General features: G+C 31.5%; 1 protein-coding gene across 1 annotated transcript; it reads left to right on the forward strand.

Annotated features, from left to right (window-relative positions):
* Nucleotides 1-8867: 8867 nt before the first annotated feature.
* Nucleotides 8868-10903, forward strand: LOC148626482 (C-type lectin mannose-binding isoform-like). The gene is made up of 4 exons (XM_088571114.1): nt 8868-9181; nt 9530-9585; nt 10047-10137; nt 10665-10903. The coding sequence occupies exons 1-4, from the start codon at nt 8878-8880 to the stop codon at nt 10901-10903; spliced, it is 690 nt and encodes a 229-aa protein (XP_088427240.1). The 5' UTR covers nt 8868-8877.
* Nucleotides 10904-13793: the final 2890 nt, after the last annotated feature.

Below are 13793 nucleotides of genomic sequence, written 5' to 3' on the forward strand. Positions count from 1 at the left end.
ATATGAACACCAGCAACAAATATATATAGAGTAATCAAGGGAACAAAGGTTATAGCGGTCATCCAAAGAATGTAATCCAGGGACAAAGACCAGACATGGAAAGCAGACATGCACAACAAAGAACATGAAGTAACTAAACTCATACATACAAAGTAACAAAAGCAAATGAGCAACTCGGACTCCACTAAAACCTAGGAGCATGGACCAGGTGCACTGGTAGGGTAAGCGTCCTCTGCTTTTCTAGAAACACCCGCCGAGTTGCTCATAAAAAGTCAAGTCCGGGGTAGACAAACGAGGAAAGGAAAACCATGACCCGTTGAAGAAATCAGTTTTCATGGTGCAGATGGATACATCATAACGATCCACGAGTTCATGATGACGACCATAAAACTTCTGTAGTGATGATTTCAATCTTGTAGCAACCCATAACCCTGTTCCAGAATCCTATTTGTTAGAATTCTAGCTCGATAAAAAAAGTCTGCGTAGTTTCGGCAAGCTTTGGCATAACGTACGAGTTGTGAAATGAACAGCCCATACGCAGATGCTGAAAGGATGTTGCCACAGATGAAAGTAAGGGACATTAAAACATATGAACACTGAAAAGATAATCTTGAAATTGATATCATACAGCGATAAGTCATGCAAAAATCAAGTGCTCAAGCGTAAGTAACTTATGCTAAGATTTAGATAGTTACGAAATAATTCTCTCTCATTTCATGGTTTTCGACTAAATAGTGCGATGACAAATATACTGAGGTAATTCATAATAACTGCCCCTTGTAGCTACACAACTTCAGCTAGAACACTTTATCACCACTGGTAAAGTTAACATGCAAAGAAAGATGGAGAATAAGCCCGGTGAAAAACCTAAATTTAACTCATCATTTCATTTGAAGCGCCTGGACCAAATCAGGACCATTACTGTACCAGCTGCTCTGGTAAAAATCATTTCATTTTGAAATATCAGAAAATTGTATATAAATTGTAGCAATGAAAAATTGTTATTTGTCTTCAAATGGTTTTCTAACATACCACAAATGCAACTGGTAAGACATTTTTATTTTTGATGCCAGTGTAAGATTCGTTTAATTAAACAACAACAACGCAATATTGCATTTCAAATCAAGATATTCGTTTACAAGAGGAATGCTCTCGATGTTTCATCGGATGGTCCAAGCACAAAGCATTATAGATTGTCAATACTTCAAAAAAATACTGTTTTAAAAATAACAAAAAATTAATAAACAAAATTAAAACATTTTCGAATGCATTATTAAATTGATATAATTAACTATTCCGAAAAAATAATTAAGGGAGCCTTGATTCGTGTGGTAATAAAACGAATATATTCCAAGAATAAAGACTACACAGGGGAAATAGATACACACAGAACAGAACATGAAATAATCAAAGTAGCAAAGAAAGAAAGAAGGTACACGAACATCCAGGATTCTACTAAAAACAAGTTACATGGACCAGTTTGGTAATACGCGAAACAATCAAATGAAACACATAATTCAGATTTTAAATTCAATTTATGATATCGTTTAAATATGTAATTTTCAACACTGCATTGAAGGGGGTATTCAACATCTCTTGTAATTTGGCTCGTTCAATTGCTAGGCATTTTATTTAGAGGTTTAATTTAACAAAAGAATACTCAAGTGAACCTAGATACTAGCGGTAATCAAAAGAATGTAATCCAGGGACAAAGACCAGATATGGAAAACAGACAGACATACACAACAAAGAACATGAAGTAACTAAAATCATATATACAAAGTAATAAAAGCAAATGAGCAACTCGGACTCCACTAAAAACTGGGAGCATGGACAGGTGCACTTTTATAAATAAAAGAAGCAAAATATATAAATTTCAAGAAACCTTAACCACGTTTTATGTAAATAATTATAATGAACATATAGTAGCTTCATCAACAAAACCTTTTGATCACTAAGATGCTTTGAAGTTGATATCACAATGTCACGAAATTAAACGTTTTGCTGGTTTATTGGGTTTTGTAATGTGTTATCAAGAGAAAAATTATATTTTGATCTGTTAATTTAAAAGCCATTACCATACACTGCATTTTATCTGAACTAGTATATTGCTTCACTTAACAACTTCAGTATTTTTCATGTTTCCTTTATAACTTTCTTTTTTTTTATCACTAGGATTTGTATTGAGAAACTTTAATTTTATAAGAAAAAAAAACTTATTTGTTTATTGCATAAACAGGCTTGTAATGAGCGCTTGAAATGTATATGTACACTTTCATTATCCCAAATTTCAAGTACATAAATTCAGAAATGTACTTATATGCAAGACAGTTTTTTTGTTTTTATTTTGTGTGAACGAGCCAATTTCTTTGTTTTTGTCATCATTATAACTTAGTTGTAAAGGCGCCTTAACTCCCAGAAAGAATTGTTTGGATTAAGCTTGTTATTTTGTTTTGCTAGTTTGCTCAGAATAGACATTTTCTTACTTTTGAATCTGATAGCTATCGTTTAAAACTGTTAGGATCATTGGATTTGATTATATATTTTGTGTCTATAAGAGTACTTATTTTGTCAAATTTTATTTTCACTTTTGGACAATAAGCGAACACCACCTGACAACAATTGTGTTATCAAAGTGTTATATAGGAGTAATCAAGGAAACCAAGGTTATAGCGGTAATCAAAAGAATGTAATCCAGGGACAAAGACCAGACATGGAAAACAGACATACACAACAAAGACATAAAGTAACTAAAATCATACATACAAAGTAAATGAGCAACTCGGACTCCACTAACAACTGGGAGCATGGACCAGGTGCACCGGTAGGGTAAGCGTCCTCTGCTTTTCTAGAAACACCCGCCGAGTTGCTCATATATGTACACTGATTTTGGATTTGTATTATAAAGCATGAAAAAAAAGAGATATACTATATGAAACATCATATATGACTTCTTATGCAACATTATACATTGAATTTACACCACAGATTTAGCCCGGTGTTTTCAACAGAGTTTTGTACCCAAACAAATAAGTGTTTAATGCAGTCCCTACATAATTTTATTTTTGAAATTTTGTTTAAAATGCTTAAGTAAACAGAACATATCACGCGGCTTTCATATTACCCTCATCCATATGAGATATAAATTGTATACAATGTATTATAGAATACAATATTAAGGACAATTGCTCTGTAATTGACACTAAAACAATAGAAGCTATTGGATTTTCAATGTTAATTATTTCCTAAGAGTTGAAAATTGGAATAATGATAAAATTAATCATACTGTACTATACATACTATATAATAAAAATAGTCTTTTTGTAGGGTGTATCACATATTATAACATTTGCATGATTTTTACAAAGACTACTACTTAAATAAAAAAAAAATAGCCTCACAGCAAGTTGTACCAATAAACTAGGATCTAGATGTCCTAAACCAACAACATAAATAAATTATTACTTTGCGCATTCTGCAAGTACCCCCAAATACTCTCAATGGTTTCAAAATTTGCCGCTTCGTAGATTTCAGTACTTATTGGGTGATATTATCGAAAACTCTTCGTTCCCGGTACCCACGAGGGATTTTATTACAAACGCGTAGCCAATCATCAGGTTACTTATATTTGGACTATAAATATACACCAATTAAAGACTTTTATTTTGAGATGTCTCAGCTGGTAATACCTGCACATGTGAAAATAAAAAGCACCGAACTTGGCAAAATAAAATGTATCCATACTTTATCTAGATTTTTCATAAATACATTTGCACACAACGGAAATAACACCAAATTTCCAACTCCTGGAATTAGATACTTGCAGATTGTTTACATCTGTTCTATCTGACATCATGAAGCTTCCAAAATGTTTTATATTTATTCGTATAGCGCAAGTTTTGCAATTTCATTTGTCAACGAAATTCATGGAAAATCTTTAAAAAAGTTGAAAAAAATCTTTGAATATGTGCATTGTTTATTATTAAATGTTTACACTCAATTCCACATCCATATCCTATTTATTATTCCATAAATATTATGCAGTAATGTATGTGGGCTATGATCATATTTCCTTTTTCAATTAATACATTAAATGAAAAATGATCTTTTTTGCAATCAATTGATATACCCACCAAGAAAGATTAAACGCGTTTTGGTTTACATTTATTTATTATTGAAAGGCTTTCGTCACACATAGGTTTCTTGAACAGGGTCATGTTGCTACAAGATTGAAATCATCACTATAAAATTTAATGGTCGTCATCATAAACTCGTGGAACATTACGATGTATCCATCTGTGCTATGAAAACAGACTTATTCAACGTGTCATAGTTTTGCCTACCTCTTTCGTCTCTCCCGAATTTGTCTTTTTTATGAGCAACTCGGCGGGTGTTTCTAGAAAAGCAGAGGACGCTTACCCTACCGGTGCTCTTGGTCCATGCTCCCAGTTTTTAGTGGAGTCCGAATTGCTCTTTTATGCTATAGTTACTTTGTATGTATGAAAATAATTACTTCATGTTTTTTGTTGTGTATGTTTGTTTTCTTATAACCTTGGTTCCCTTGATTACTCTTCCATGTCTTATCTTTGTCCCTGAAATTCATTCGTTTGATTACAGCTATAACCTTGATTCCCTTGATTATTCTTAGCAAAGACGTCATATCTAAGTTTCAATGCACATTATGAGAAGAAGATATATTTAATCAAAGCAAACAAATTACATTGTTATTATTTGTAGTGAAATAACAGAATAATGTACATCAAGTATAATTACTCTCAGGGAATATTAAGCGTCTCCTGAATATTCAATAGCAACATGGCCTTGCTGAGTGTTCCTGAACAAATATTTTGGTCAAGATGTACCCGTCCAAATGAGTTTCGAAAGAAAAACGATATTGCGATATTGCGCTAGGTGCTCTACTGAATTGAATTACAATTTTGAACATCAGAATTAAAATATACCGCCCATTAACTTAAAGTAGAATATACTAATGTAAAGTTGTATTCGTTGCTTAATAAACTTTAACAGTTTTTCGGGACAAAAAAAAATGTTTACTGTAAACTTTCAATACAGCTTCCGCTATTTTATTCATTGTATTTACAAGCTTCTGTATAAATAAATTCAATTTACACAAAAATATCTTATTGGTTTCTTTAATTTAAACAACCTATTTACACCACAAGCTTACCAAAAACCCTGATTTCACCATTTAACTAATCAGGTAATGCCAATTTAAAAACAAACACACGATAAAGCACTTAGAAGAAAAAACTGTTATGGCAATAAAAGATTAACGGATTATTGTTAGTTTAAAAAAAAAAAAACACAATTAGTATTAATTTTACCACAGCAATTTAAAAAACACAACATGTTTTATAATATCTAAGATTACGTTTGAAATAAGCGCATTTTGAGTGGATCAAAAAGATATTAAGATATTTTAATTTAGTTCCATGATGATCTTAAAAACGACAAAAAAATACATGATTTCTTTCCTTAATAAAAAAAAAGAAAAAGATAGCAATTAAATGTATAACACATATGGTAAATAATGTGTTTTCTGCTGTTAATGGTCCTTTCATTTACTTCCTATTATGTCACCATAAGAAAGCAAATTTGGATATAAAGTTGATTTAATGATATGTACACAACATTGAAAGCAAGTAATTCCAAAAGTCCATTAGGAATAAATTAATTATATATATACTCCATTAATATCACCCAAACGCTGTACTAAAATACTCACAAAAAGTAAGGGGTAACATGGCCAATAATTCTGACCATTGTAATTACTTGGGACATCCATTTAGAATTTAACACATTTATTTGAATATACATTCGCTATAAATAGAAAAATATTCCTGATATGAGGTGATTTATTGTACATAATAAACCCATATTATCCCATTTATGTTTAGTTCAAAAACAGTAACAGGAACATTGTACAGATCACTCGTTTAAGTTGGTTATTTTGGATGCTGCAAGATTTAAATGAAATCAAGCATTATGAAATATTATATGAGATTGGAACTTCAAAACAGTATTTGTTTCAGGTCCATTGATTGAAGAGGATTATGAATATATGTCAAAAATACAGATCTGTACACAGACAAAATGAATCATTACGTAACATATGACGTAAATAGTCTTCAAATGCATTTTTTCATAGTTTTTTTTTTGCAATATATATTTCTTTTGCTATGATAGTGTCTTTACCTTGTATGGATTGGTACATGTACACAGTCTTTTATTTTTATCACTATATTGACAGGACCACTTAAAAGAGTAATCAAGGGAACCAAGGTTATAGCGGTAATGAAAAGAATGTAATCCAGGGGCAAAGACCAGACATGGAAAACAGACATACAAACAAAGAACATAAAGTAACTAAAATCATACATACAAAGTAACAAAAGTAAATGAGCAACTAGGACTCCACTAAAAACTGGGTGCATGGACCAGGTGCACCGATAGGGTTTTTGAACACGATATATTTCTATTGATATTGTATAAAAATCTGACACATAAATTTCAAGGATCTTTAACTAAAACTGTAAGAAGTATTAATTAGTTGAGCAATTAAATGTATATTATGGACTAAATTGGGTGTAATCCAACTAGGATGTTCAACTTTTATTTATAAGAGGCTGTCCTTATAAAAATCAGGCTGATAATATAATAAAAGTAGGACAGAATAAATTTATTCCGCCGAATTTTTTTGTTCCAATGTATTAAATGTATTATATATACAATGAGTATGTCGAAAATATAAGGTTCGTTTTGAATCGACAGTGACTGGCACAACAGTGATTTTAAAGTTCCCTAACAAAGAAACACATTTTTGCTCAAATTCAAAAGTTATTCCCTTTTTTTCAATGAATATCAATGTTTTCTATGTAATATATTTCTCTTCTATTATTGCAATAAATCAAAACCCAACACCCAACTGTGAGAAAGGATGCATTTGTGATACGAATTTGAATATTTTTTGAAAACAAAATTTTTCATGTGCCATTTATTGCCTGTTATTGCCATAACATCCTCTTAACTAAGAAAGACGACCAAATGGTGTTTTGTAAATATTGCAAATTTAAATTTTCATCATAGTTTTAATTGGTGGTTTATCTAAAATATAATACCGTCTTACCGTTCGAAAATAAAAAATATATATATATATATATATATTCAAAGAGTGAGTCGAATACACCAAAATTCAAGTGAAAACATATATCAATTAGGGCATTTTAACATGATAAAACACTTTTGAGTCTATTAAAACTAATAATGACGAACAAATTGAAAGGCAATAAATTAAACACACAAATAATACTAGTACATAAGGAGCGTTCCAAGATGAGCAAGAGACCTTGAAAGGAGAGACAAGGGTCAATTTATAAATTTATAATGCAAAAACAATTTATCAAAAAGGCCCTCAAAAAGAAGCTGACAAATCGGTTACAGACTCGTATAACGGACGGACGGACTTATGGACAAACGAAGTGATTTGCAATAAAAAACCTACTTCAATGAATTGAGATAAAATCAAAGGACTGCTTAACCCATCTAGTGTTGATCTTTGTTATACAACGATCCATATTACGCTTTATTGTGAGTTTTGTTTCCCCGTGCAGGTCCGGGTGTTAAAAGCATAGGCCTGCAGCAGCGCTAAGCTTGTCGTAAAAGGCGACTAAATAGTGCTCAGGACCCTAGCTGGGGGCTAGGGCGCTCTACCCACAGAGCAACTGGGATGTGTGCCCCAGGTAGTGGAATTGGGTACCATTGGCTTGTTACATGCTGGGGTTGTCAGGCTATAACACGGAAAACCTGACCGCAAACCATATTGATGCACCGTGTTGGGAAAGAAAGCACGTTCCGTGCACTTTAAAGAACCCTACTGTGGTATTCTCCTTGAGTAGGAACCATAGGGCTCCGCCACAGGAGGCTAAATTGCCCGACCCTACCCATATCTCCCTATTTCCAGTGGCAATCAAAATTTACCGATCCCATTGTCTTTGTGTCCCATCCCTTTTCATTTCATCGTCATTTTATGTTCATTTTATCATCAATGTCATGTTCATCATCTGAATATAGCTGAAATATTGCTTCTCGGACGTTAAACCCCAACAAACAAACAAACGAGTTTTGTTTTACATGCACATATTTACAATTTCAATGTCAGTCAAGAAAGCATATCTTCTTGTTATAAATATGTGGCCATTTGATTCATGTACAGGCTTTTGAATAAAACGATCATTCATTCAAGTTAGGAATTTTAGGAAATTATTTGTCAATTACAATTTTTTTCCATCGACACCAATTTAGTATCTATCATGTTTACGTCGATAAGAAACATGAGTCAAATTCTTCAATACATGCTTTATATCATATAATACAAAAAACACATAAGAAAAACACATAAAAAATCATACTACATCATGTTCATCTCATAGAGTATGAAAGTAGAACGTTTTAGATAATTAATTTTGAAACATTACCTAAATCTTTAACAAACTACTCTTAAAGCTACTACGTAATCAGTTTTGACATTGAACTTAAAAAGAAAGATGCAGTAATGATTTGCTCTTAGGCTTAATTGCAATCCAAACATACGTATTGACAATTTTTTCAATGTTTTTTCACATAGCCATCTATTATGTTTACACAGATTACTTATCGTTCATGTTACAAACTTCTAAATGTATGTAAATCCGTTCACAATGTAAACGTGACGTTTAACCAATGACTACTGATTGTGGAGATGAAATGCATGAACACTGCAAAAATGAAATAAGCATTTTGATTGGCTTCCTATTAAATTTATAAGTTAAAAGGCATCTTCATTTACGGTATCAGTGTTGACTCATTACTTATACTAACATGTATATCAAAATAACAGGGCTTGTTGTCACAGTTGTGTTGATAATACAAAATGGTTATGTTTACACCATGAAAAGTGTAGTTACTTCTAGGTGTGTTGTACAGGGGAATACACGAGCAAACGTTACACCAGATACATTTGTTAACACTCCATCTGCTATAGTTTGTGCAGGGGTTTGTCGCTCATCAAATGGTTGTATAGCCGCTAATTACCATACAATTGAGAAAAAGTGTCAACTTCTATTTAAGGCATGCTTCCTTAACGAAACTATTTTTGGATGGAGTTTAATAAAAATACAGCCACGTAAGTTTTACAATATGTTTAAAATATCTGTTGCCCAACGTTTTTGAAATAGACATGTTAAAAATAAACATGCATGTTTTTAAAAATCGAAAATTATAAATAGGATTTCAAAACCGAAAATGTTGGTCTTAGAACAAACAAATGAGAAAACTTTTCAAATTATAAGATATATCCTGAAATCCAGTTTATTTAAGGCATATTACTGCCATGTTTCAAGTAAACTTTAACGTTACATGTTAGCGTATTTATATCTTGACCTCTTTGCATTTGATTAATATTTGCAGCGAATAATGATTCAAGTTATGAATTTTAATTGGTCTATTACAAATTTATTTTTCTTTTGAATAGCACAAAAGGAATTTGTGTACATTTCCGATCGAACTGAAAGCTGGGATGGCGCAAAGGTAATTATAGATATGAAGTATCACTCCTTTTGCTTGATTTTAATTTATCTGAACCATGGTGACTTGACTTGGGGCATTTACGTAACAGAAAGTATAAGCTGCAAAACATTACACACTATCCATATTTTAATGGTACTTTAAACATTGTGATAAATAAATACTTAAGAAATTGATTTATAGTGCCTACTCGGTTAACAAACATAATTCTTTGTCACTTTCTCAATTTTTAAACACGACAATGTTTTTTTCCCAAGAGCTCTCATTTTTCAATAGTTTGAATTGGAACATGAATAAATAAAAAGCACTATAATTTATACGACCTGGTTGGGAAAAAAATGACAACTTTTATCATATCACTAGAAACCCTTTATCATATATTTATTTTTTTTTCACTAAAGAAGAGGAATAATTTTTAAATGTCATTTTATGCTTTGCATTTTTGTTTGTCATTATAATTTTAGACGTATTGTAATTCAATTGGTGGACAATTGGCCAACATACGTACGACATCTGAACACACCGGCATTATAAATAGTGTAACAACTATTCCAGGTATGTAAGAAAAAGGAAGAAGTTATACATAATGCAAATTTGACAGTTCAAACATCGTTGAGAATTTTTCAGACCCTTCTATAAGTTTACGTTATCTTCCCTGGCCTATATATATAGCCTAGCTGGTCGAGTGGTCTAGGACGCTGGTTTTAGTGCAGGCGGTGTTGCCATAGATGTCACAGCGGTACAAGTTTGAGTCCCCCGGAGGGAATGACAAAAATTTGCGTCGCAAATTTGACAGTTCTAACATCGTTGGGAATTTTTCAGACCCTTCTACAAGTTTACGTTATCTTCCCTGTATCAATTTGATCCAATGGAGCAGTGTAGAAAATACAGTCGTCACATTCTGAGACGATATATATATATATATATATAAACTGAGTCTTTTTTGTTCTTCTGTGAGGTGTACATGTGCAGCGTTTCATATATTTTTTTTATCATAATAAGCACAAAATATATGTGACTCAAGGTTTGGTTCACAATAAAATATTGAAATGATTTTTATATATGACTTTTTTACATTTCAGATCCTCCTTCTGTCTGGATTGGAGGATCCGATCAAGGAAGTGAAGGTGAATGGTACTGGTCAGACGGTTGTCTCTTTGGTGACCAGGATTTCAATTTTTGGGGACCAAACCAACCAAACAACTATCTTGAGGACCAACACTGTTTGGGAATTTATAATTGGGTAAATGATGGAGGATTTGCTTGGGATGATGACAAATGCACCTTAGCTTACACATTCATATGTGAAATATTAACGTAATAACATGAGAATGTGACAGGATTTATGTCTTTGTATTACCCTAGTATTTGTTTCAGTAAATTTCAAAGTGATTTTCAAAATCAGTTTACTGTACTTGTTTCCATATAATTTTGGTTAAAGTTACAACGAATTGTAGTATTTTACATGCATAAATCAACGGAATACTAAAAAAAAATAAATATTCTATTTCCGAGTTGCTCATTTACTTTTGTCACTTTGTATGTATCATATTAGTTACTTTATATTTTTTGTTGTGTTCTGTTTTCCATGTCTGGTCTGTGTCCCTGAATTACATTATATTGATTTATACTAGAATGTTGGTTCCCTTAATTACTCTTCGATCAGTTGGAATAAACATAAATCTCTGCATTGTTTTCTTGTTAAGATGTACGCGCTAAGTGATTTGAACTTTGAAATGCTATTTATCCTTAGTTATAACAAATCCTTCATACACTTGGATATAATATTTATGTACAGACACTATGAAGTTTATGAAATAGTAGTATTGATGATAGTATGAAAATGTGTCTTACGTATTAGCATTTGTAAAAAAGCAAATAAAATCAGAAAATTCAGGAACATGCATGGCAAAACCCAATATAATTTTACTCGAGGATGACCACTACGTGATTTTTGTATCGCTGGATTTGTTCCGAAAATTCCCAATAAAATGTTAGAAAAATAAGATTTTTGTTACATTTATCTTTCCGCAAAATGTTCATTTTTAATGTAATTCAATGACATGATAACTCAATTTGCCAAAATAAATGGAACATGTTATCATTTGTCCTTGATTCTGATGGTACAAATACTTTTTAAATAGTTTTACACACAGACACTTAGACTTAATTTCGGACTTCTTCAGTTTTTTGGATCATTTGACTAAAAAAATAACTTAAAGATCATTTATTAAACCAGAATTTTAATCGTTGATTTGATGTTAAAGAACTGTTATTGAATGAGTAATCAAGGGAACCAAGGTTATAACTGTAATCATAAGAATGTTATCAAGGGTCAAAGACCAGACATGGAAAAATGAAATGCACAACAAAGAACATAAAGTAACTAAAATCATACATACAAAGTCACAAAAGCAAATTTATACCTCGGTCGATTAAAAACTTAATCATTTCATGTATTTTGAAGCTAATCTTGGCAATGAGGACACTATGGTTTTTTTGAAAAAAACAAATTGTGCTTTAATATTTGCATTTATGTCACGTATGAATTAGGAAGAACTGATAAAGAATACAAATGTTTTTCAGTATTTAGTTTCGTGTTTGTATTTAAAAACCACAATCGTCTCAGAAGTTTGTACGTTTAAGAGAAAAAATAGAAAAAAAAACAGTTTCCTACGTAATTCAGTATTTTCGAATACAAAACTATCTGATGATTAAAATATTGTAATTCCTAAATAACATAAAGTAAAAATAAGTTAATTTTGAATTCATATATAGATATTGGCTTATGTAAAATTGTTTGTAGTAATACAATTTTGGAACTAATTTATGACGGATATTTTCATTTTTAAATATTTCTAGCTGCTCTAAATCTGTAAAAGACTTTACAATATTTTTTGGAAGATAGCAAATCGTTCTAGATGTGAGATATTAACTAAGTTTGATAATTTTGATAACGAATCAGAGCGGTCATTAATGAGCAATTATTAGCAACACATTCCCGATGGTTTATAAACATGTTAATTAACTTGATCATGCAACCATCTCTATGGAAGAATAATAATCTGGTCAAGTCATAACGGAATATTTAAACATCATAGAAAACAAATCACTCCGTATGGTCCTTTCTAATTGTCCCAAGTCCAGCAAACCATGCTACATCAATTCGAATGATCACTTTCTTATGATGCCGCGGTATACTTTGTAAAATAAAAGGATAATGCGAAATTAAGAAGACATTGATTCACTGTCAGGATTGATCTTGAATTTTAACGTAAGTAAAACCGACCCCTCAGACATCTTGAGTTATAAGGATTGTTTGAATAGTAAAGATGTTAGGACTAATTTGAAATCTATTTGGAAAAGAGCTGTTGATTTTTACAATCCACCTTAAACTGTTTAACTGTACATTCTGACCCCTGACAATTATTAATGCTGAGGGAGGGGAAAGATTGAAATTATATATTTTTATAGCGAATATCAAGTCAGACAGTAAGGCATTTTCTGAAATATCTCATATATGGTTCGTTCAAATAGTTTAATTTCAATATCATAATATAGCACGTTATTGAGTTCATGGTAAACAAAAAAAAATACAAATTGTTCTATTCTTGTATTATTTGGAAAATAGCATAGACAAGCGCTATTTCCAGCAATAGGCGTTGATTGTGTAGGCTAACAGACTTTTTAAAGCTTTTTTGGCATGAAATAGTATTGAGCTCTTACAGAAATAATGTTATTTATTGTATTCATCGAAAATAACTGTACGTGTTAGAAAAAGAAAATATCAGACTTTAGGTACAAAACAAGTTCCATGAACCGTTTTGTTAGAATTCAACATCTTTACATGGAATTTTTTTAAAAATATGTGTAACAAGAATTATATGAACAGTTCCATGGTGAAATTGAGATATTTGATTTACGAAATGTATAAATATAGAGACAAGTGGCGGATCATCAAAAATACAACAATTTGATTGGTGACTGTTAAATAAAAGTTTTTGCTTTTATATAACATATTTGTAGTCTGTAAGAGTAATCGATTTAACCAAGATTCTACCAGAAGGACCAGACAGGGTAAACAGAAAAAAAAAAACACAAAAATAACGTAAAACAACCAAAACAATGCAAACAAAGTAACAATAGTAAATGAGCAATTCGGACTCCACTAAAAACTGGGAGAATGGATCGGTAGGGAAAGCATCCAAAAG

This window comes from Perna viridis, chromosome 2 (assembly GCF_037379345.1).
Source record: "Perna viridis isolate PV_CMFRI_1.1 ecotype Kerala chromosome 2, ASM3737934v1, whole genome shotgun sequence".
NCBI classification, from domain to species: domain Eukaryota; kingdom Metazoa; phylum Mollusca; class Bivalvia; order Mytilida; family Mytilidae; genus Perna; species Perna viridis.